Below are 25,619 nucleotides of genomic sequence, written 5' to 3'. Positions count from 1 at the left end.
TAAAAACTTCCCCTTTGGTTATTAATAATCTTTTAGTATTAGAGATTTAAAGGTATATTTAGACAAAACTTAGATTACAGTTTAAAAAAATATTGAGCATTGGTTTGCTTTAAGGAGGTGATTAGTAAAATGTGACACAATAAGATTCGAAAATAACATAGTTTATCTTTTTCTAATTTCACACATCAAATATTGGTGACATTTTCAATTTCTAATGAGTTTTCTTTGAAATGTTTTAAAATAAATTAAGCAGGTAATTTTTCTCTTAAAAGTTAACACTCCTCAAATTATTTTAGTAAGGTGCATGTTGAAGAGAATGTTGTTGTTTTGGGGGGGCACACTGAACTCAACTTTGGAATATATAAACAAATATTTTCAGTCTTAATATTATTTTAAATTTAGTGAAATGATCAGAGTGAAAGAAGAGAGCAGCAGCATTTCTTCCTTGAAAGATGAGTTTACTCAAAGAATTGCAGAAGCGGAAAAGAAAGTTCAGCTAGCCTGCAAAGAGAGAGATGCTGCTAAAAAGGTAATGGAAGTTTAAAGTAATATATATTTTTGAGGAGTGCATTAATAATATTTTGGTATTGGGGAAAAAAGTAAGATTAAAAAAATACCATGGAGTATATTAACACTTAAATTTTAGATATTTCAGTACCTTTAGAATTTCAGATTTTTGATACTTAAAAAAATTAAGCAAATATTTGTTTGTATACTTTGTGTGTAAAGTCCTTGCAAGGTGTGTAGCAAGGATCTTTAGAATAATTTTTATAAATTATAATTCCATCAAAATAAATAACACTTAAATCTAAATGGTAGTCTATAAATTTTCAAAGTTATCATTATTCTTGTTTGTTATTTTCACTTCCACTTCAAACATACACATACACACACACACACACACTCAGTCTTTCAAGTTAAAGTTATTTTAAAATAAAAATTCCTAATGATTAGTGACATTGAGTGTTAGAATAATATATTGATTTATTCTAATGTAGGATTCTCCACCTCAGCATTGCTGCTCTTTTGAGATGGATGATTTTATATTGTAGTGCTCTGTCCTATGCATTGTAGGGGACTTACCAGCATCCCAGGCCCATATCTACAAGATACAGTGTCGTCTTACCTTACCCACCCGCCATCCCAATCCCCCCTTAATTGTGAAAATGTCTCCCTGGGAGCAAAAATACTCCTGGTTGGAAACCATTTTTCTAGTTCTTATTATTTGGAGCAGTTCAGAAATATTTTCTTGTAATTAGAGTAAATATTTCTTATAATTTGGCTATTTCAGAAATTGGTAACCAATAGGTTACTAATTATTGCTTGTATCTCAACTGTTAATAGTAGCATTTCTCATTAGGTGCCTTTCTAAGCTTGTTTTCCCCTTTCTTGACCAATGTTAATTTATAATTTTTCTGTGCATATTTTTACAGAAAAGAAATACATGATATACTTGTGTCTGCTTGGCTGATTTATTTAATGACTTCAATTAGTATCATTTCAGACAGTAACAATAACCTGAGACTATTTTAACTAACTTAACTCTTCTTGTTCTTGCTCCATTCCATCTGAATACAGTACAAAAAGTAGATTTTAAGGAATGTTTGTCTTCTGTGGTGCGCTTTGCATTGTAGATCTAAAATAGATCTAAACCAATTATATTAATAGGTGGAAAACCTTGGGTCCTAAGTTTTTTAATACATTTTATGTGTACTGCCATGTATGAACCCCCTGCTTAGGATCCATTGGAAATTTAAAGGTGAATTGAATTACCTTAAGTGAAGAATTTGCCTTCCTAGTTTGAAAGACAAATACTAACAACAAACGTATAGTAGTAGGTGGATGAATAAGTATTTTGAAGTGGTATCGTGGAGGACGAATTTTAATCAGAGGAACTGAATAAGTTTTCATGGAAGGTATGACATTCTTCCTGGACTGTGACGGATGGAATTTTGGTGGTTGAAAATGGACAGCAGTGCTGTTGATAGTTCAGAGCATAAGCTTTAGGGATTCACAGACCTGGGTTCAAGTTATAACTCTATAGTTATAGAGTTTGCTCAGGCTTTCTTAATCTTAATTTTCTTACTTGTGTAGTTGAATAGTACAAATTCCCTCTCCTAGGACTGTTGTAAGGATTAAATGATAATGGATACAAAGTATACTTTAAATACTTAGTAAATGTTAGTTGATTTGAGCTGTTGTTTAGTTTCAAAGCATTGTGAAAAACAAATTTTAAATCATAGGACACTTTATATCACCACTGTTTCAAAAGATGAAATATCGTAACATGTTTCTATTAAATCTCTGCTTATTAAAGTAAATTGAACCTTATGAAGTTATGTTTTCCTTCTCTCACTTTGCAACATATTTTTAAGTATGAGGATGAGGCATACTCATTTTATGTATCAGATGAGGAAAAGAAATAGAGTGAAAAATGGAGATATACTAGTTGAATGTTCCAAATATAATGTCTCAACTGTAGAAAATATGTGTAGAGATAACTCAAAAAGGGTGTTGAAAGTTAACTTACTCTCATTTACATTTCCATATTAAAACCTGCTTATGTCTGAATTTAGGTTTTCTGTGTCATTTTCAAAGCTCTTTACTTGCTCTTAACTAAACAAGGTAATATAAACTCAGGTTAACAAAACTTATGGATTGTCACTGAAAATGCAATTAATTGAATATGGAAAAAAATGAAAAATATGCCCAGAATGAAATTAATTCTTTATGGTATTCATGTTTTTTTTTAAATTAGGAAATCAAAAGTATAAAAGAAGAACTTGCTACTAGATTAAATAGTAGTGAAACGGCAGACCTCTTGAAAGAGAAAGATGAGCAGATCCGAGGGTTAATGGAAGAAGGTATGTAAAATATTCAGTTGGCTGTGAAAAATATTGTGACAATAAAATACTTCCCGTGTGACTAGCTGCTGCTTTTTCCTAATGTAAAAACATGGGAAGCAAGAAAGGTTTGGACTTAAGCTTCAGAAGTGATAGATAACAGTTTATGGAAGAATATGGAGCAACATGTAGAGAAGTAGAGATATAATGTATATAGCTTTCTGTTTCTAGGGAGTTAAAAAAAAAAACGAGTCTGTGAGAAATAGAATTTTTGCTTCCCTAAGGAGGCTTGAAACCGGTTTTAGAGCCCTCATTTAAACCAAGATATTTGAAAGTTCTAATTCCAGAATTTATATAGTATCTGAATCTCTAGCTTGGGTACTGTATGGTATCATTCTGTTGTTCTGGAATTTGATAGTGAATTTTTTTCTTAAATTCATATTTTAATTTTTTCAATTATTAAACTTTGTATATGAAAAGATTTATAATTAATAGGGTTATGAAAATTAAAGATTCTTCAGGAGATTAAACATATCAGTTGGACATTGGAATGTCATAGGAAAGAAGGTAGTTTTGGAAAAGATGGTTAAATAAGTTTTTCTTTTTCTTAAAGTTTTTTTAGTTGTAAGAATAATGCTTGCTACTTCCAGAAAAGTTTTAAGTTATAGGAAGTATATGAAGAAAGATAAAAAAAGATCATAATCCAGTTTTATAAGGAACTATTAATTCTAGTTTCCTTTTATTGCATTTTTAGTATGTTTTTAAACATAATATCATGCATCTAATTTGCAATGTTCTTTCTTTTAAATTTCCTTAAGCCATTAAAGGCACTTTGATACCATTATTAATGACTGTGTTAAAATGCATTATATGGATATATTTGTTTTTCTTTTCCTAATGTTATGTGTTTATTTCTAAAATGTTAATATTACAAATCATAGTGGGATGAACATTTCTGTACTTAAATCACTGTATTTAAGTGAATTTCCAGACTGAGAGTAATTGGAAATAATCACTTCATTTGAAGTAGTTTTGTCCAGTTTTTCTTTTTCATTTATTCAGCTTATATTTAACAGCTAGTTGGTCAGATTCTGTGTTTGATATAGACAAATGACAAATGTGTAATAAATTACACATTCCCTGTCCTTTAGGTGCTATAGTTTAATGAGAGGGAAATATAGGTACAGAGATAATTAAAAACAATCTAAGCACTAAAATGAAAGAAGGAAGAGTTAATTAAGCACATATCTCAAGACATCTTGCAGTCTGTTACTATTTTCTGTTACAGCGTTAGAGACTGAGGGGAAGGCTCAGTACATGGTTTCATAATTTTTAAAAATTATTAAAAATATCAGTAGGAAATTTCACTTTGTTGGAATTTATTAATTTAATCAGGAGTGAGCTGATGTTTTCTTTTGCTTAATGAACTTCTTTATAGGGAAAACAGAATGATTTCATATAGATGTATTCACATACTGCTCCTGTATACCCTAGAGGATTTTTAAAGTCATAGCTGAAGACCTACAAGTCTCAAAGCTGAGAGTACACTACAATGAGTATCTGATTACTTCATTAACTAGAGTCATTGACTGTTAAGATCTGGCTATACCTCCTCCATATCTTTCTGCACATGCATATACTACCCTTTTGTCTAACCTCTTGAACGTAGTTGACAGATATTGTATCATTCCACTCCTAAATTCTTTTTTTAATCCAACTTTGCTGTGCTGTGCTTAGTTGCTCAGTTGTGTCCGACTCTTTGTGACCCTGTGAACTGCAGCCCGCCAGGTTCCTCTGATCATGGGGATTCTCCAGGCAAGAGTTCTGGAGTGGGTTGCCATGCCATCCTCCAGGGGATCTTCCAAACCCAGGGATGGAAGCCAGGTCTCCCGCATTTACTGACTGAGCCACCAGGGAAGCCCTTCAAAGTCGCTCAGTTGTGTTGACTCTTTGTGGCATTCTCCAGGCAAGAATACTGGAGTGGGTAGTTATTTCCTTCTCCAGGGGATCGTTCCAACCCAGAGATCGAACCCAGGTCTCCTGCATTGCAGGCGGATTCTTTACCATCAGAGCTACCAGGGAAGCCCAAGAATACTGGAGTGGGTAGCCTATCCCTTCTCCAGGGGATCTACCCGACCCAGCGATCAAACTGGGGTCTCTTGCATAGCAGGCAGATTCTTTACTGAGCTGAACTACCAGGGAATAATCCAACTTTGTTGAGGTATAAAAGTTGTGTATTTGTAAGGTGTACAGTGTGACTTTTTTATATGTATATATTGTGAGATTACGACCACAGTGAAGCCAAGTAACATATCATTCACTTCACGTAGTTACCATTTTTGTGAGTGTGATGAGAAAGCTTTAACATCTACTCTTTTTAGCAAGTTACAGGTTTATAGTACAGTATTAGTAACTCTAATTTATAGTCACCATGCTGTAAATTACATCTCTAGAACTTATTCATTTTGCATAACTGAAACTTTGTACCCCTTGGCCAACATCTCCCCATTTCTTCTACCCACTAGCCCTTGTTGACACCATTATGTTCTCTGTCTCTACAAATTCAACTTTTTGTATTCCACATTTAAGTGAGATCATCTGTATCTATGTCTGGTTTATTTCATCCTCTAGATACATTCATGTTTTCACAAATGGCAAGTTGTTTTTTCAAAGCTAAATAATGTTTATATCTCTTTATATATAGATTTATCAGTCTGTGTCACATTTTCTTTATCCATTTATGCATTGACTAAACATAGATTGTTTCCATGTCTGGGCTATTGTAAATAAAACTGCAGTGACATGGGGATGCAGATCTCTCTTTGAGATTCTGATTTCATTTCTTTCAGATGTATAGTCAGAAGTGAGACTCTGGATCATATGGTCATTCTATTTTAAATTTTTTGTAGAATCTTCATACTGTTTTCTGTAGTGGCTGTACCAATTTGCATTGTCACCACTGTTACTCAAGGGTTCTCTTTTCTTCCTATCCTCTCTACTATTTATCTTTTATCTTTTTGATAATGGCTGTCCTGACAGGTATGAGATGACATCTCGCTGTAGTTTTGATTTGCATTTCCCTGCTGGTTGGTGATGTTAAGCACCTTTTTGTATACCTTTTGGCCATTTGTATGCATTGTTTGAGAAATGTCTCTTCATGTCTTTAGCCCATTTTCAAAATTGGCTTTTTTTTTTTTGCTATCAGGTTCTAGGAATTCTTACATATTTTGGACATTAATTGCTCATCAGTATATGGTTTGCACATATTTTTTCCCATTCTGCAGATTATCTCTTTACTCTGTTGTTTCTTTTAATGTGAAGTAATTTTTTTACTTTGATACAGTCTCACACATCTTTTTTTTGCTCTTGTAGCCTATGCTTTTGGGATCCTATTCAAAAAGCAATTCCCAAGACTTGTCAGAAAACTTTTCCCCTTTTTCCCGCTATGTTTTCTTCAGATAGTTTTACAGTTTCTGGTTTTATATTTAAGTCTTTAATCTATTTTGAATTGATTTTTATTTTTGATGTATGATGCTATAGTGTTTAGTTTTTCTGCATGTGCATATCCCAGTACCATTTATGGATGAGACAGCCCTTTCCTCATGGTTGTACTCTTGATATCCTTGTTGAAGATCACTTTTTAAGCTCTCCATTTTGTTCCATTGGTTTCTATGTCTGTTTTTATGCCAGTACCATACTGTTCTGATTTCTATAGCTTAGTAATATGCTTTGAAATTAGGAAATTAGGAAGTGTGATATCTCCAGCTTTGTTCTTGCTCAAACTCACTTTGGTTGTTTGAGGTCTTTTGTGGTTGCATATGACTTTTAGGGTTTTTCTTTCCTTCTATTTTTGTGAAAAATGCCATTTGGATTTTGATAGAATTTGCATTGACTCTGTAGTCCACTCCTCAGTTCTTCAGTCTGCATCGCCCAAGGGCAGTTTTTCTTGACAGGCACAACATTGTCTTCTCATCTAAGAAAAATCAGCGTTAATTCAAAAGTATATTCTAGCATATATTTTGTCCTTTATCTCAGTTGTCTCTAAAAATGACTCTCATGTCTGGTTATTTGTTCTGCCCTAAGATCCAATCAAAGTTCACTTGGGAATTATATTCTTTTAGTCTCCCTTTAATCTAGGATATTTTTTTCATGACATCAAAGATTTTGTGGAGTCCAGTAGTCCTGTTGACTACCCCCTACTTTGGAGTTTGTCACTTTTTTCATGATTAGATTCAGATCAGATTTCTAGTAAACATAATAGGTGATATTGTGTACCTTGTACTCCATCACATCAGTGGACACATAATGTCAGGCTGTAGCACAGTTTAGTGATGTCAGAATTGAATGTTTGGTTAAGACTATGACCAGATTTCTCTGTTGTAAAAGCATATTTTTTTCCCTTTTGTAATTTATACGTGAGAATGATTCTTTAAGACTGTAAATATTTTGTTCCACTCCATCCTTCTACTTAGTAATTTTAGCATTCATGGATGACTCCTGTCCAAATCACTTTAACATTAACTGTTACAGCATTGTGATTTTAAAAATATTCTGTCATTTTTGTCACTGGTTAGAGAAAATATTCTACTCACATTCTTAGAGAATCATCATTATTTGAACTTATACTTTTTTGCCATTGCCAGGAGAGAAACTTTCAAAACAGCAACTGCATAATTCTAACATCATTAAGAAACTAAGAACTAAAGACAAAGAAAATGAAAATATTATTGCAAAGCTGAACAAAAAAGTTCAAGAGCTAGAAGAAGAGTTACAACATTTAAAACAGGTGAATATTAACCATTCTCTACATATATGTTGCTGTTACTTCCAATATGAATAGTTGGCCATGGGTTATAAAATATTTGGAATGAATTGAGGTATGTCATTTGGGAGGAATTTTCAAGAAAGTAAATAGTGAATGTTAAGGTTTTTCTTTATTATTGATACAATGCTTGAGATTCCTAGAACATGGTTATTTCCTGTGGTATATTTTTTTATTGAAATATACCTTTGTCTGTTTTCATAATATAGGTCCTTGATGGCAAAGAAGAGGTTGAGAAACAACATAGAGAAAATATTAAGAAACTAAATTCTGTGGTAGAACGCCAAGAGAAGGACCTTGGCCGACTTCAAGTAGACATTAATGAACTCGAAGAAAAGAACCGAAGTATTCAGGCTGCTCTTGATAGTGCATACAAGTAAGAAAATGAACAAATATGCAACTCACTGAAAATCAATTATCAGAACAAGAAATGGAAGAAAAACTTTTTTTTATTATCTGATCACTAATAACATTTATAAATTTCCTGGTATATGGACTTAATGACTAGTTAAAGTGAGCTTACAGAGAGTCCTCATTGTAATCAGTGTTTATTACGTGGGAAACTTCCTCATTCTGTATATCTCATGGAAATCTACATGGAAACTTAATTAATTTGGTCATGTAATTAACTGTATATTATTTTAAATTAGAAATTATCTATCTGTTTTTAAGAGAACTTACTGATCTACACAAAGCCAATGCTGCAAAGGATAGTGAGGCCCAGGAAGCTGCTCTGAGTCGTGAAATGAGAGCTAAAGAAGAACTTTCTGCAGTGCTGGAGAAGGCCCAAGAAGAAGCCCGTCAGCAGCAGGAAACATTAGCAATTCAAGTAAGCATTGGATGATAAATTAGTCTTTAAAAATCTTTGTGCTTCTGCAAAATAAAGAATCCATTAGTTAGTTTGAATAAAACCTTATATAGTGGCATATGTGCTGCATTTCCTTTATAATCTTATTGGGCACTTTTCTAAGAATACTAGATTGTGCCAGATTTAATCAATTGTGTGTTTTTTAAACTGTTGTTAAAGTGATGCTTACATTAAACCAATATTGCTTATTATTTTTATGAATTTCAAACCTATTTGAGAGTGCTGTGAAAACTAGGGACATTCTTAACCAAAAGAATGCATGTATGCAGATAAGTACTAAACATTGCATATAATTTCCGCAGAATCTGTTTAACTCCTGAGCTCATTCATAGCATCTTTGGGAATCCATGGACTTCAAATGAAGGCGTAAAACCAACATTTGTCAGGCTTTGTCTTATAAAATCATCAGTTGATAGATATTTGTGTTATTTACACTTTTATTTATTTATTTTTACTTTACATTATTGTATTGGTTTTGCCATTCATTGACATGAATCTGCCCTGGGTGTACATGTGTTCCCCATCTTGAACCCCCCTCCCGCCTCCCTCCCCATCCCATCCCTCTGGTTCATCCCAGTACACCAGCCCTGAGCATCCTGTATCATGCATTGAACCTGGACTGGCGATTCCTTTCACATATGATAATATACATGTTTCAATACCATTCTCCCAAATCATCCCACCCTCGCCCTCTCCCACAGAGTCCTATTTACACTTTTAAATTTTATTTATTTTTTTGAGGTATAGTTATTTTATAATATTATATAAATTTCAGGAATATGTCATAGTGATTCACATTATTTTAAAGGTTATATTCCATTTTTAGTTATTATCAAATACTGGCTATATTCTCCTTGCTGTACAATATATCATGTAGCTAATTTATTTTATATGTAGTAGTACCTGTTAGTCCTGTACTTCTGATTTTCTCCTCCCCTGTTTTCTGTTTCTTCTGGTAATCACTCGCTTGTTCCTTAAATTCGTAAGTCTGTTTCATTTTTGTTATATTCACTTGTTTTGTTTTTTTTCAATTTCGCATATAAGTGATATTATACAGTATTTGTTCTCTGTCTGACTTATTTCACTAATCATAGTACACACCATCCCTGTTGCTGCACATGACAAAATTCCAGTCTTTTTTGTGGCTGAGTAGTATTTCAGCTATATATGTATCACACCTTTTTATCTTTTCATCTATTGATGGATAGTTAGTTTGTTTCCATATCTTGGATATTGTAAACAATGCTGCTATAAACATTGGAGGGTGTGTATCTTTCCAAATTAGTGTTTTTACTTCCTCTAGATATACACCCAGGAGTTTTTACACTTTTAGGTTATTATGAATAATGCTGCTCTAAACATTAATTTACAAATTTCTATGTGACCATATGTTTTAAATTCTCTTAGGTATATACCCTTGGGTTATATGCTAATCTTACGTTTAACTTTTTCAGGAACAACCAGACTTATCCACAGTGGCTAACCATTTTACATTCCCACCAGCCATATATATGGGGATTTCAGTTTCATTCCTGCCAGTATTTGTCATTGTCTTTTTTTTTTTCGTTGTAGCCCTTTTAGGGGTGTTATATGGTATCTGTTATGGTATTGATTTATATTCCCTTAATTATTAATAATGTTTAGCATCTTTTTATGTGATTATTGGATTTCTGTATCTCCTTTGAAGAAATTTATTCAAATATTTAAATCCTTGACTCATTTTTATAGTATCATTTTTATTGTTCATTTTTAAGAGTTCCTTATATATTCTACATACTAGACCTTTATCAAATGTGGGATTTGTAAATATTTTTCTCCCACTTTCTATGTTGTCTTTCACTTTCTTCAGAGTGTCTTTTGATACACAAAAGTTTTTTAATTTTGATGAAGTCCAGCTTACTTATTTTTTGCTTTGTTCCTTGTGCTTTGCATATCATATTTAAGAACCTCTTGCCTAATTCAAGATCACACAGATTTTCACCTATTTCCTTCTATGATTTTTATAGTCATAGTTCTCACATTTAGGTCTTTTGAATGTGAATATCAAATTGTTTCAGCACTACCTGTTGAAAAGACTATTCTTTCCTCTGGTCACAATGCATTTTTTATTTAATTTCACATGAATATGTAAAACATTTACATGATTCCAAAGAGAAAGCTACATAGCAAAATATCTAGGGTAACATTTGCTTTCAACTTAAGTCCCTCCCCATTCCCTTTCTTTGCCTATAAATAGCCATTTTACTACAATTAGGTTTATTGTTTTCAGTGTTTCTGTTTGTAAATGCAAGAAAACATCCATATCTACATTTATTTTATTCCTCCTCAATGTGTATATATACACATACAATTATACACATGTTTATTTGTATCTCTTTCATCTTTTCTACATAAAATATAGTTTACTGTTTACTGGAGAAGGAAATGGCAACCCACTCCAGTGTTCTTGCCTGGAAAATTCCATGGACAGAGGACCCTGGTGGGCTACAATCCATGGGGTTGCAAAGAGTCTAACACGACAGTGATTGAGCACACATCCTTTCTACATAAAATATAGCTTACTATTTGTTAATATACTATTTTATAGATTGCTTTATATACTTAATAAAACATCCTGGTGATCATTCCATGGTAGAGCATAGAATTTTTTTTTAAAAATTTCTTTTTACAGTTTTATAGTTTATCATTCTGTGACTATACCATTCAGTCAGTTCCTATTAATGTATATTGGGGTTGTTTCCAATATTTTGCTGTTGCAGATCACACCAGGGTCCTTGTACCCCTTGTGTTTTTGCTGTTCCCTCACTGGGATAGATAAAATATTAATATTTTAAATTAAAAATAGATTGGGACAGTAAAGAAAAATTGAGACAATTGAGATAAAGAGTGCATGGGGGTTACCATTCAAATTTCGCCTTTTACAAGTACTGTCAGTTTGTGTATTAATTTCTTGTCCTTATCTCCATATACATATTTTTTTATAATTTGATATCATTTATATGGGCTTCCCTGGTGGCTCAGATGGTAAAGAATATACATGCAATGCCGGAGATGTGGGTTTGATCCCTGGGTTGGGAAGATCCTCTGGAGAAGAGAATGAACTCACTCCAGTATTCTTGCCTGGAGAATTCCATGGACGAAGGAGCCTGGCGAGCTATAGTCCGTGGGGTTGCAAAGAGTTGGACATGACTGACTGACTAACACTTGCACACTTTTTTCATATTATTTTGTAGTTTTTTTTCATTTAAGATTAAGTTGTACATTTCTGCATGTTTTTTGTGATCATATTTTTATTGGGCATATTCATGTTGTATCAACATGGGCAAAAATGAATTCCTGCTAATGGGTATTTGCAGTATTTCTTGTTTTGTTTTTGTTAGTCTAGCTGACAGTGTAGAGGGTATTTTTGTATGTTTATAGATCTGTTTCTATAGAGTGAATTCTCAGGATTAGGATGATCAGACAAAAGAATGTAAAAAGTTTGATGATTCTTTCAATATGTTGCCATAATGCTTTCTGAAAAGGCTGTAGTAAGTTTACGACCTGTGCAGCTATGTGTGAATATAGCAGGCAGTTTTTATAGCTCATATAGTTCCTATCACATTCTGCCTTACACTGCAAACATTTATGGATGCACTGTTTCCTCCTTTGTATGTCAGTGTCTGGACCTTGTACATATGTATATGCTCATGTGTGCATGTGTGTCTGTATGTGTGTACACCTGTTGTGCTTTCATAAATACATATTGAGTACATGTGGTTCAGGGATTGCCTGAAGAATGAGATATGTGATAATTGTATGTAAATACTGGATAGCATAGAATATTATATATGAATCATAAGTCAACACAGCACAAAAAATAATAGCAGGAAGTTACAGATAATATTTGATGTTGGTTGTGATAGTGTGTTGGTTCTCTTCATGCAGGTGGGGGACCTTAGGCTGGCACTGCAACGTGCAGAGCAAACAGCTGCCAGAAAAGAGGATTACTTACGCCATGAGATCAGTGAACTCCAGCAGGTACTTGTCAGAGTTTCCTTAAAATACAAATCTTGAGATGTGTTTTTCTAAAAATAATAAATGACTTAGTTGGGTAATGTTCTTTGAGTTGAGAAGATTACTGCCATACTCTTCATTTTCTGTATTTTTATGTGGTTAATGTGAATAAAATCAGAGTGGGCACTTCAAAAATTTATAAGAAAAAGCCTAATTTTGTTTTCTAGAAAGTAATTTTATCATGATAGATATGTAGTATATTGAGTTCTTTTTCATTTGTAATGGCTGATTGATTAATTATTGTCAATCTTTGATTACTGTGGGGCAGAAAGCAATGCCTAATTTTTATGCTACTACTCTGTTGATTTCAGTCAGTGAAGTTGTGCAGGAGAAGGGGGAGAAAATTCCACTTGTATTGATCTTCCTGTTTTTATAAATACTTAGAAATATTTAGAGAGGAGGCAGCTACTAAGAAGTTTGGATGATACTCTTTATTACCTTAAGGTAATCAAAGGCTGTCATTACATAGAAATGCTGTGAAAAGAAGCACATACTTAGTTACTCCATTATGCAACTTAACTATAGCGTGAGGATTGAATAGTTAGAAAGTAATAGAAAACAAATAATTTTTTCACGAAATCTCTCATAAAGTTTGTTTGCTAGCATTTTTAGTGTTTTTACTGCTGTCAGTAATAATGACTTAAGAATGTCATAATTCAGAGACTCCAGGAAGCAGAGAATCGAAACCAAGAACTGAGTCAAAGTGTTTCATCAACAACAAGACCATTGCTTCGACAGATAGAAAATTTGCAAGCAACTCTAGGGTCCCAGACGTCATCATGGGAGAAGTTAGAGAAGAATCTTTCTGATAGACTTGGTAACTGCTTTAGTTCTTAAGCTCAATGCAGTTCTTAAGCCCTTCCATCCTGTTTTAGAATTAGGGTAATGGCATGAAATTGAAATTCACTGAATCTGATGGTTTTATTTTGTGTCTCACTTGTAGATTTTGACCTCTTCTCCTCTCTTACATCTATTTTCTAATATCTTAATTGACTCATTTCAAACCATGCCTTACATAATGTGTCCGGTACTGTCTCAGATACTTTCTTATCATTCTTTTGCTCATTTTTACAAACTTTTGCACTCTATTGTTTCCTCGTCCATTGCTAAATCTGGCCTTGTTTTAGCTTGTCGGCAGTAGTGTAGGAGGTAGCTATCAAATATGATTCTAGTCAATGGTGGAATTCCAAAAGCAGAGATAGGTCTAAGTTAAATCAAGTTCAGATTCTGGTAGACAGATGCTATGAAGTCTTAAGATTCCATATTTTGCTTCTTTACAAAAATACCCTGTGCTGTTAATAAAAAGAAAAATTTTTTTCCAAGGTACTTACTCAAGCACAAACAGGTAGAATATGTATATATTAGATATCCCAGAAGCTAGCAAATGGTGAAATTCCTCTTTCTTTTCTATACCTAAAATTAACTGTAATTTGAGAGACATCATGGTGTAGTGATAAAAGCCGATGTGAATGGGTGTCAAAACATTTGGACTCATGGCTTTTATGGTATGTTTTCAATCATCCAGCCAAACATTCTGGAGCAAGTCATTTACCTTCTCTGGACTATGCCCTATAAAATCATGAGGGGTGAGCTAGATTAGTGGGTTTGAAACAGTGTTCAGTAGATCTCTTGTATGTCTTAGTGCTAGCTGTCATGGTGAGAGGGAAGCTTGATAAGTAACGTGCTAGGCTTCCTCCAGGCTGCTTTAATGAAAGCATTGCCTCCTTTGACTACCCTTTTTTTTTTTTTCCTTGTAGCATCATGTAAGATTTTATCTGAAATAGACTCATCTGCTTAAAAAGAAAAATCCCAAAACAGATGAACCTTCATCTGCTGTTTAATTTCTAGATACAAATTTTAGGTCTGTCATTTATCTTGGACAGCTTTTTTTTTTTTTTTTTAATTGGAGGCTAATTATTTTACAATACTATATTGCTTGGTTTTGCCACGCATTGACATGAATCCACCCTGGGTGTACTGGACAGCTTTTTGAGACTGATTTGTTATGAAGTATGAGATGTCTGAAAATGACACCTTCTAAAACAAATACTTATTTAACAATAAAATTGAAGCTAGAAGCCGTTATTTCTGTGGCTTTTAAACTGGAGCCTACACACTCTCAGGGATGTAAGGTGTCGTGCTACAGTGTAGGCAAAGCCACAGGACAAGCATACTTTATAATGCTATAAATAAGAGCATAGATACAGTATGGAAAAGAATATATAATGTAAAACAGAGCTATCACTGGGTCTACTTTAGTGGGGAAAAATATGAAAATTCTTGCCTTGGTTAAATCTCAAAATTTTATCCACTAGTCTTTTTTTTTTTAGTTGAAATTGTCAATGGAAATAACTAGATTCATATGCAGTTATATGCAGAAGTGATATGGAATGGTCCCTTGCACACTTTTCCCAATACTCAAATGTTAATGTTTTGCAAAATTGTAGTAGAATATCACAACCAAGGGATTGACATTGAAACAACCTTCTGATTTTATTCTGATTTGCCCAGTTTTACTGGTACTCGCTTGTCTATATATGTGTGTTTATGTCTATGTGTGTATTAAGTTTTATACAAGTTGACCACATGTAGGTTCATGTATCTGTCACTACAGTCAAGATATTGAATAGTTCTAACACCACGAAGACCCCTCATTTTGCCCTTTAAAACTGTACTACCACCCTCTTGGCCTTCCCTCCCAGTCCCAAATCTCTGGCAATCACTAATCCTCTATTTCTAAACTTTTGGAATTTCAAAATGTTATATAAATAGAATTGTATAATACGTGACATTTTGGGAATGGGCTTTTTTTGCTCAGTATAATTCCCTGAAGATTCATGCAAGTTCTTGTGTATATTAGAGATTTAGTCTTTACTGCTGAGTATTTTTTCTGTGTTTATATATAGCACATCTTGTTTGACCATCTACCTAACAAAGGATGTCTGAGCTGTATCTAGATTTTGTCTGTGCAGATCAAGCTGTAATGAACATTTGTGTACAGGTTTTAGTGTGAACTGAAGTTTTCATTTCTCTGAATATATGCCCACGTGTGCAATTGTTGGGTTGTATGTCTAGTTGTGTGCCTAGTTTTTAAGCAAATGCCAAACTGTTTTCCAACGTGGCTGTGTCTATGAGAGTAATCTAGTTTCTTTACATCCTTGCCAGCATTTTCTTTTGGTGTTTGCCACTATGTTTTCTTTTAGTCATTCAGACAGGGATGTAGTGATGCCTTATGATGATTTAAATTTGCATTTTCCTCATGAAAGATGGTGAATGACATTTTATATGCGTATTTTCCATTAGTACATCATCTTCAAACTGTTTGTGTCTGTTGCCCATTTTCTAATTGGACCATTTATACTTTAACTAGTGAGTTTTGAGACTTCTTTATGTAATCTAGATACTGCTGCTGCTGCTGCTAAGTGGCTTCAGTCTTGTCCGACTCTGTGCGACCCCATAGACGGCAGCCCACCAGGCTTCCCCATCCCTGGGATTCTCCAGGCAAGAACACTGGAGTGGGCTGCCATTTCCTTCTCCAAATCTAGATACTAGTCTTAGATAATATGGTTTGCATTTATCTCCTCCAAGTATGTAGCTTGTCTTTTCATTTTTTTCACATAGAGCAAAAGTTTTATCAGTTTTTCTCTTTATGGCTTATGGTTTTGTGTCAAACCGAAGTACTCTTTGCCTATCCTTGGATCCTAAAGATTTCTTTGATTTTTTCCTAAAAGTTTTATGATTTTTTTAAAAAATTGAAGTGTAGTTGACTTACAGTATTATATTAGTTTCAGGTGTACAATAGTAATTTGACATTTTTATAGATCATACTTCATATTAAGTTTGATGAAATATTGGCTATATTCCCTGTGCTGTATATTACATCCTTGCAGCTTACCTATTTTATACTTGGCAGTTGGTACCTCTTAATCCCCTTCACCTGTTTTGCCCCTCCCCTCATTATATTTTATTTTACTTTTAAGTGTGTAATCCATTTGAGTTAATTTTCATATATGTTGTGAAGATAGTTTGAGGTTTTTTTTTTTTTTTGCCTTTGACTAGCCAGTTGATCCAGCACTGTTGATTCACTACTCTGCTGATACATGACTCCACTTTCAAATTAAAATATATTGGTGAAAAAAATGGTAAAGCACCTATAAATTAAGATTTTTAAAATTTGTCTCTGTAGGCAGGTCTGCCTTACTCAATGAGTACTTAAACAGTTTTAAGTGTGGCTATTTACATCATTAGAAGTTTGAAGTCAGAATCTGTTTGGTATTATTATCTTGGCCTCTTGAATATATGTTTATATGATTGAAATTTCTTATCCTACCATCAGGTGAATCCCAGACCTTGTTGGCAGCAGCAGTTGAGAGAGAACGTGCAGCCACAGAAGAACTTCTTGCTAACAAAATTCAAATGTCTTCCACGGAGTCACAGAATTCTCTCTTAAGACAAGAAAATAGTAGATTTCAGGCTCAGCTAGAAGCAGAGAAAAATAGGCTAAGAAAACTAGAGGATGAAAATAATAGGTGAGCATGTTTCTTGAGTATTTTTTTTTTCTTGATAGTTTCTTGACATTTTAAAGCACTTAAAAAATATGCTGTTGTTTTTTAACTTCATCTCACTGAGAACTGGAAATACATACTTGCAGTGTTTAAAGTCAGAGTCATTAGTAACAGGATGTGGAACCAAGTTAGGTGTAGGATTCACTGAACCTTGTATAGTCCCTTGAACATGTGTGGCATGTTCTGAATGTATTTGCATTTTCTAGGGAAAGGATTCATTGCTTTAATCAGATTTTTTTGAAGGAGTCCGTGACCACAAAGTAGTTGAAGACCACACACTGGAGTTATTTGTATATGACAAGGGTTTAAGCATTGTTCCACTCTTTCTAAATAAACGTCTGGGCTCTTTGGAAATCACAAGCTGTAGCGTCCATCTGTGTGAAGTTAATTAAGGCTGTGATGACGGGTTTTATCCTGTGAGTTCTTTGAAAGTTTTACTTTTTAAAAAAAGTAGTCAAGGAAAAATGATTTATAAAGTAAAGAACATGAACTTTTGCAGACATTTTCTTAGAACTCCGTAATGCTTTTGTAGAATCTGAACATATTTATATTATGGAATGGTGGTATTCAAAATTCTATTTAGGAAGTCTCTTTTTAAATGAAATCTTAAAAAAAAAAAAATGAAATCTTAACCCAAAGAACCAAAAAATACACGGACATGGTAGTTTAGCTTCTGAATAAAACCCAGGTAATCTGGAAAATACAGTTGGAAAATCAAACTGATAATAAAAATGACTACTGAATATGTAACTGGAGGTAATATAGTAGTATGTTTTTAATAGTCTGTACTATCATCTTTTTTTGTTTAATTCCCTTTGGCTTAATAGGTACCAGGTTGAATTAGAAAACCTAAAAGATGAATATGTAAGAACACTTGAAGAGACAAGGAAAGAAAAGGTATTTCTATTAGTCTTCACTTACCTCTTAGAGCTTCCATTAGAGAATGGTTGGGAATGGTAGCAAGTTAATGAGATGACAACATGAAATGGGGGATGTTTCTACTTTTGGTACTTGGGTCTTTAGTAGTAGAACAAATAAGACTGTATACCCTATATTCCTAATTTGGAGATTGATTTATGATGATGACTTAGTTTCACAGAAATAACCTGACTGTCTCTCTCCATTAGACACTGTTGAATAGTCAGTTAGAAATGGAGAAAATGAAAGTTGAACAAGAAAGGAAGAAAGCAATTTTCACTCAAGAAGCAGTAAAAGAAAAGGTATTAAATTCTGTTATTTTCTTTTTTGATGTAACCAGTTAGTAGCTATTGGGATTAGTCATTGTTTTGTAATTCAAGCTAAACTTTATAAATACCATTTCTTAACATCTAAAGTCAATAGAGTGATGAATTCTAGTAGTATAATCAGTGTTCTCCTCAGAGTAGATCCAAAGTAACTTGAGTTTATACAAAGAGATCTGTGATTTCTAGGAGATGAATTATGGAACGTCTTGCCCCTTTTTAAATGAGTTTTGTGGTCTCACTGATGCACCTCATTTGGCCCATAGGCATCTGGGAGTGAAACTGGTTTGTTCACTTTGTTTCTGGTTAATGAAGGTAATTTTTCTAAAGTGAGTTTCCTGTATTTAAAGGATAGGAGTATACTTAGTAATTATCATAATATGTTAAAACCACCTATAGTACATTGAGATTATCTTCTAAATATGTTTGGTCTAAGATACAGTAAAAATAAAATAGATAAGCCAGAAACATTACGGTTTGTAAATCTTGGTAATATTATTCTAAAGAAATATGTTTAATTGGTGGTATGTTATATAATATGAAACAGTTCATACAATTGCTCCATTAAAAACATTCACATTTCATTAAACATAAACCAAATTATATTGTATAATATAAATGAGTACTGTGATGATTTGATCAAGTTTGTCTATACTTTTAAATTACTAAATATTGTGCTTTTGATAAGACTTCAGAAATCATATCTGTAACCATTTTATGAGGAAATTAGAATGAATCTTTGTTGTCACTGATCCTAGGAAAGTTTCTTGCTTTTTTATTTAACATTTTACTCTTTAATCCGAATTTAACTTTTTTTTTTTTCTTTACACCCTAAGGAGCGGAAACCGTTTTCTGTTTCTAGCACTCCTACAATATCACGTTCAAGTTCAATAAGTGGAGTTGATATGGCAGGCCTACAGACATCTTTTCTGTCTCAGGTGATGTTTTATTTTTTGTATGCATTCTTAAGTTGAATAATAATAAAGAGAGTGTGTAGGATAGCAGTTTGGCTCTCACCATGACCTTGGCATTCTATGAACAATTTATCTGCATTTTTGTAAGAGAGTGCTAATTGCACTGAGGAAATAGAATTTTCCGTCTTTAAGAAAATCATAGACGATTTCAAGCAAGAACTGACCAAACCATTTTGTTTGAACCTTGTGCATAGTCTATAGTAGCTGAATAACTGTATGTACTTTCTTTAATTAACATAGGATGAGCCTCATGATCACTCATTTGGACCAGTGTCTGTGTCAGCAAATGGAAGCAATCTTTATGATGCTGTAAGGATGGGAGCGGGATCAAGCATTATTGAAAATCTACAGTCTCAGCTGAAGCTAAGGGAAGGAGAAATTTCTCATTTACAGGTATTGTAAAAATTAAATGTGCTATACAAGTAAATGAAATTTTGGGGCCCAGTAATTAGCATCCTTCATTTCCACCTGCTTTTTGAGCAAATTGACAAATAAAGTGATAGTAGCCTATGAAGCCCCAAATAAATCATGTATATTAACAATAAAGGCTGGTTGGAGAAATTAGCCAAGGATGAAAGTCAAATGGGTCTGCTGAATGCCAGAATTTGGGAGGCTGTCACAGAAAATGATAGACTGGAGTAGGCCTCCCCACATGTGATAGGTAGCCTGCCTCAGTAAGACTTAGAGGCATCTAGAAGCAGAGAGCTCCTTGCAGGCAACTTTTTCCAAACAGGACAAAAGGTAAGTTGCTGAGCTGAGCATAACCATTTAATTCTTCCCAGATGCACCTCGTAGATAAGTTACTCCAGCTCCCCCTATGAGGAAAGAACAAAGGTGATAAGAGAGATTAGAACTGTAACCTGCTATACAAAAAAGGAAAGAGTTTGAGTGGGACATCCTCTTATCTCATCTTGTTTTCATAAACTTAATGCGGTGAGAAATGTTAAAACATTTTACTTGCCTGTTTTCATTGTTATACTTCATACACTCAAAAGTAGAACTTTTCTATTTTTATTTTATGATTTTAGTTAGGAACTCTTATTAAAGAAGTTGTCCTTGAATTGGAAGAAAATAGATCAGCATGCTCTTAATACCTTTTATGTTTATGTAGCCCCATGTAACGCTGGAGGGCGAAAACAAACTTCTTTGGTAGTTGATAAGTTCTTACCAACATGACCTACGCAGTTGGCACTACATTAAAGTTAGTTTTTGCTTCCCTGGTAGCTCAGTCAGTAAAGAATCTGCCTGCACTACAGGAGACCTGGGTTTGATTGCTGGTCGGGAAGATCCCCTGGAGAAGGAAATGGCAACCCACTCCAGTAGTCTTGCCTGGAGAATCTTATGGACAGAGAAGCCTGGCAGGCTATGGTCCATGGGGTCACAAGAGTTGGACACGACCTAGGGACTAAACCACAGAATAACTGAAATATATTGCTATTTCCTTAGATTAGAGAAAAATATAGAGTTGCGTGTTACAAACAGATGATTAAATTTTCTTTAGGTCTTTCTCTCTCATAGTAAATCTAAATCCTGTGAATGATATACCTCTGAGGAAAGTTGAAACCCTTTTTGTGCCACTATTTCCTTTTATTTAAGAAAGAGCTTGTTCTTGGTTATATATTCACATAACTTTTTCTTAAAATTAGCACATTATATGTTTATATTAGTGGGATTATTAAACAAGATATATTTTGATTTAAATCACTTTCTGGTAATGTGCCTCAGCTAGAAATTGGCAGTCTAGAAAAAACACGCTCCATAATGGCTGAAGAGCTAGTTAAATTAACAAATCAAAATGATGAACTTGAAGAGAAAGTAAAGGAGATACCCAGACTTCGAATGCAGCTAAGAGTAAGTATTCTTCACTCTTATTTTTAGTTTACATGCACAGTGGTTTTTCACAATCATGTTTAGTCCCAGCATAGGAAAATAACTAGATTTCATTTGGCCAAGGCTTTAATAATCCTGAACTTTTGCATGATCTGAGTAATATTTTATTGATTAATCCTAAATGTATCCTCACAATTAGCATATTTGGATTGCCAATTGCTATTAACCTATATATGAGAATATATTTTCTTTTGGGGTAAATGCCAGATAATACTTAAACTACAAGGAATTATACACTGAAATTGCATCAGATGTGCTGAAATTAATGGGAGAAAAGACAGATTAAGCTACATATGGGGAGAATTATAGATTTAGTGAAGATATATGTTAAGATTAATAGCCATCTAGTTTTTTTTTTTAGTCTTTTATTCTAACAGACTAAAGTACAAGTTTAATTTTTATGAGAGATGACTATATACTTTTATTTAGATTGTAATGTCTTTACTGGTGGCTTATTTATGATAATATAAATATAATATTAAAGATTTTCTGTACCATTATTTAAAAGTTATAAACAAATATATTTTATAGGATTTGGATCAAAGATACAACACTATTCTGCAGATGTATGGAGAAAAAGCAGAAGAGGCAGAAGAACTTCGATTAGATCTTGAAGATGTAAAAAATATGTATAAGACTCAAATAGATGAACTTTTAAGACAAAGGCTCAGTTAACTTCTGCAAATTACATTCCCATCAAACTGAATGTAAACATTTAATATCTACGTGGAGATATCCAATAAATTCTTTTATAGAATTAGAAGGTGGAATTTACTGTAGTGTTAAAAAATTGAAAAAAATTCTTTTATAGTATATAGTAATATTTCCAGTTAAATTATTTTGTGCAATATTTGAACTTTATTTTTGAAACTATTCTTTAAAGATTTATTTTTTAAAGGGTCTTTTTTTTTTTTTGCCTTGAATAGCACAGAGATTTATTACTTTATCCTCATATCAGTATGGTTAGAGAAGGAGAATGGTTCATATGTTGTATTGTAGATATATAACTAATTGTATCTATAATTTGTATGTTTTTGTATATATTGAGAACATTTAAAGAGTTATAGTAACATTGACACTTTGAAATCTTTCGCACTTAAATCTTCAATATATCTTAATTATGATTCATGAAAAATGGACATTGTTTTCAAGTAAAAAAATTGCTAAACCTGCAGTTATTAAAATTTTGAACTAATTTTTTTTCTTTAAAAAAAAAGTCTCTGAAGTTGAAAAGGTGAATAATTAAAACTTACAAATTTTTGTGATCTCAAGTTTTATTTCAGTCAGATTTCACAATTAAGTCTGTACAAACTTTGGTACCTATTTGGAGAAAGCTGTAGCTATTTGAAGTTCTCTATGCATAATTGAATAGTGGAAAAGATCTACTTAAAAAGATTTTGTGATGACTTCATTAACATTTTAGTGATTTTTGAAGAGGTATTGTTTTACTACCCTATAAAATGAATCAAAAGAAATAAAATTACTAATATAATTTTCTTTTTAATTGTTCACATTTTGTAAAGTCTTATTTTTGGCACATTAAAGTAAATGTTGACATTCATAATAATATTCGTAACAAAATAGAGAAATTATAGGAGTTAAATTTGACATTTTTCAGTTTTCTGTAGTTTATCATTTAATTTTTTCTTGGACCTTTAAAATAAAAAACAGTGTAGAATAGCTGAAAAAATAGCTATTCCTTCTTAGCTGTGTTTTAGACTTGTGAAATATTTTGATAGATTTTATTACTTAAAGTCATTTAGATGCCTTTACTTGAAAATAAGAACTCTCACTTAGTTTTTAGTTACATTTTAAACACTAGAACTTTAGAGTATAGCTACAAGTAAGCCATGCTGAAGATTGTGGAATGCTTTACAGTGACCTCATTTTTTTCTTTTTGGATTCAAGACAGTATTTCTGTCATTGGATCTCTGATTTGTAGCATTAATAAATATTCTTTCAGTGCGAGCCAAATTCATAAAATTAATTTTCTATATTTTAGCAGTAAAAAGCAGGAAAATAGCTCTTCTTTTTTTATTATTATTAATATTCAGGGGTTGACAGAATGACAAAATTGATAGCAATAGGAAATTTACAGAATTAGAAAATACGGGAAACACAAGTTGCAAAATTCTAACAAGTGTTTGAAACCAGAAGTTTAGGAATTATGAAATTGTTCTTTTATGGTATCCATTAATGAAGAGGGAAAAAACCTCCAGTGGAGAAAAGATTGAGATAAAATTACTTTACTTTTTAAGTTTATAATATATTAAATATTCTCTTTTCTTAATCCTTATTAACATTAATAAAATCAGTTCAACTTAAAATTTTACGGTGTCTTTAGTTTAATTTAAAAATGACAGCAGCTATTTAAGTCTTTGACTGTATATTACCATATATTGTTCTTTATCCACAAATTAATAGCTGATATTCATATTGAGTTTGTTTCATTATATGTTTAGCTTTTTCAATACATCTATAAATTGAGAAAGTGTACTAATTGCTTTCTTGAAAAACTCCACTAAGTGGCAGAATACCTATTGGATATTGGTTGCTGTATTTTGCTGTTTGTTATTAAAAATTATCTATCCATATTCTACAAAATACTTGTATTTTAATAGATAAGAAAATAGTCTGCAGTCAGATGTTTCCATTCTTGAAAGAAAATAGATAATACAAATCATAAATGTTAAGAATATTTAAAAAAATAGTAAAAGGTTGAAGATTGTCATTTCCATATAGACAAGTAAGCACAGATTATGGGCATCCTTCTAACTCTTGGGAAGCTAAATTGAGAGTACCATTTCTTTCTTTTTCTTTACCTCTTTTTAGAGAACTTCCAGTTGTATAGTGTGTAGCATGTGGGGATGCATCAGATCTTTGATTTTTACGATATTCTAAATATGGGAAATTTCTGACCTAGGGAAACATGTAGTTTAAGTAAGTGAAAAGAAAAGTTCAGGAAAATTTTTCTCTTATAATCCTTCATTTGGCACTTGATTTATTAATTGAAAGTTTTATTTAAATAATTTTAATTAAAAGTATGTGATTTATAATATATAGAAAATAGACACAAGAAAAATAGAAAATGACTATAGATACTTTATCTTGTTTTACTACTCTTTGTCTAGTATGTATACATGTATGTTCTAATGTATCATAATTTTTCATTTTCATTTAAGAGTTTAATTTCCCTAATTTTGTTCAGTTTTAAAATATAACAACTTTAACTTCATATTTTGTAAAGGGCTAAAAGTATGATTTAAAACTACTTGATATTATATTTTAATTGATACTATATTTTAATTCTAAATGAAAGATAATGTAAATAATAAGCATGATTCTGATTTAAATAAAGATTTTAAAGTAGTAATAATGTATTTCATTTTTAACATGATTTAGAGTGGTCAGTACCAATGAGTGAAGACAGTTCTGTTTTATGAAGATAGATGACTGTATAACTTTGAAATACTTATTTTAAGAAAATGAGGGTAAGTCCAGATTTTCTGTGAGTTACTTTACTCAGAGTTTTATAAGAATCAAGCATAGTTTTCCTAATGAAGATATGTTTTTGGAAAATATAATTGTAAAAATTTACCTTCTTGTATAATTACTGTAAGGATGATTTGTGTCTTTTTAAGGTCTTAAACTGTATCAAGATATTCTTCTAAAAGTCTTAAAATATTTCTGTATTCAAATAACAGATATAACCAGTATCAGTGCAGTCGCTCAGTTGTGTCCGACTCTTTGCGAACCCATGAATGCCAGGCCTCCCTGTCCACCACCAACTCCCAGAATGTACCCAAACTCATGTCCATTGAGTTGGTGATGCTATCCAACCATCTCATCCTCTTGTTGTCCCCTTCTTCTTCTGCCTTCAATCTTTCCCACCGTCAGGGTCTTTTCAAATGAGTCAGCTCTTCACATCAGGTGCCAAAGTATTGGAGTTTCAGCTTCAACGTCAGTCTTTCCAATGAATATTCAGGACTGATCTCATTTAGGATGGACTGGTTGGATCTCCTTGCAGTCCAAGGGACTCTCAAGAGTCTTCTCCAATACCACAGTTCAAAAGCATCAATTCTTTGGTGCTCAGCTTTATAGTCCAACTCTCACATCCATATATGACTACTGGAAAAACCATAGCCTTGACTAGATGGATCTTTGTTGGCAAAGTAATGTCTCTGCTTTTTAATACGCTCTCTAGGTTGGTCATAACTTTCCTTCCAAGGAGTAAGCGTCTTTTTAAATTTCATGGCTGCAATCACCATCTGCAGTGATTTTGGAGCCCAGAAAAATGAAGTCAGCCACTGTTTCCACTGTTTTTCCATCTATTTGCCATGAAGTGATAGGGCCGGATGCC

The 25,619-nt window shown here is 32.8% G+C and overlaps 1 protein-coding gene across 1 annotated transcript in view; it reads left to right on the top strand.

Annotated features, from left to right (window-relative positions):
• Positions 1 to 24,607, top strand: part of TMF1 (TATA element modulatory factor 1) — a 32,781-nt gene extending 8,174 nt beyond the window's left edge. Inside the window, exons 4-17 of the mRNA XM_055414291.2 lie at positions 403 to 529; positions 2,759 to 2,864; positions 7,487 to 7,629; positions 7,875 to 8,041; positions 8,338 to 8,494; positions 12,461 to 12,553; positions 13,250 to 13,406; positions 16,926 to 17,118; positions 17,982 to 18,051; positions 18,282 to 18,374; positions 19,232 to 19,333; positions 19,610 to 19,762; positions 21,095 to 21,220; positions 21,791 to 24,607. Coding sequence (XP_055270266.2) covers positions 403 to 529; positions 2,759 to 2,864; positions 7,487 to 7,629; positions 7,875 to 8,041; positions 8,338 to 8,494; positions 12,461 to 12,553; positions 13,250 to 13,406; positions 16,926 to 17,118; positions 17,982 to 18,051; positions 18,282 to 18,374; positions 19,232 to 19,333; positions 19,610 to 19,762; positions 21,095 to 21,220; positions 21,791 to 21,934 — 1,831 coding nt within the window. The 3' untranslated portion in view covers positions 21,935 to 24,607. The remainder of the gene's footprint in view (positions 1 to 402; positions 530 to 2,758; positions 2,865 to 7,486; positions 7,630 to 7,874; positions 8,042 to 8,337; positions 8,495 to 12,460; positions 12,554 to 13,249; positions 13,407 to 16,925; positions 17,119 to 17,981; positions 18,052 to 18,281; positions 18,375 to 19,231; positions 19,334 to 19,609; positions 19,763 to 21,094; positions 21,221 to 21,790) is intronic.
• The last annotated feature ends 1,012 nt before the right edge of the window (positions 24,608 to 25,619 follow it).

Source organism: Moschus berezovskii, chromosome 24 (genome assembly GCF_049115385.1).
Source record: "Moschus berezovskii isolate FMDL1 chromosome 24, NW_MosBer_1.0, whole genome shotgun sequence".
Classification (NCBI taxonomy): domain Eukaryota; kingdom Metazoa; phylum Chordata; class Mammalia; order Artiodactyla; family Moschidae; genus Moschus; species Moschus berezovskii.
This window is presented reverse-complemented; position numbering and strand designations above follow the sequence as displayed.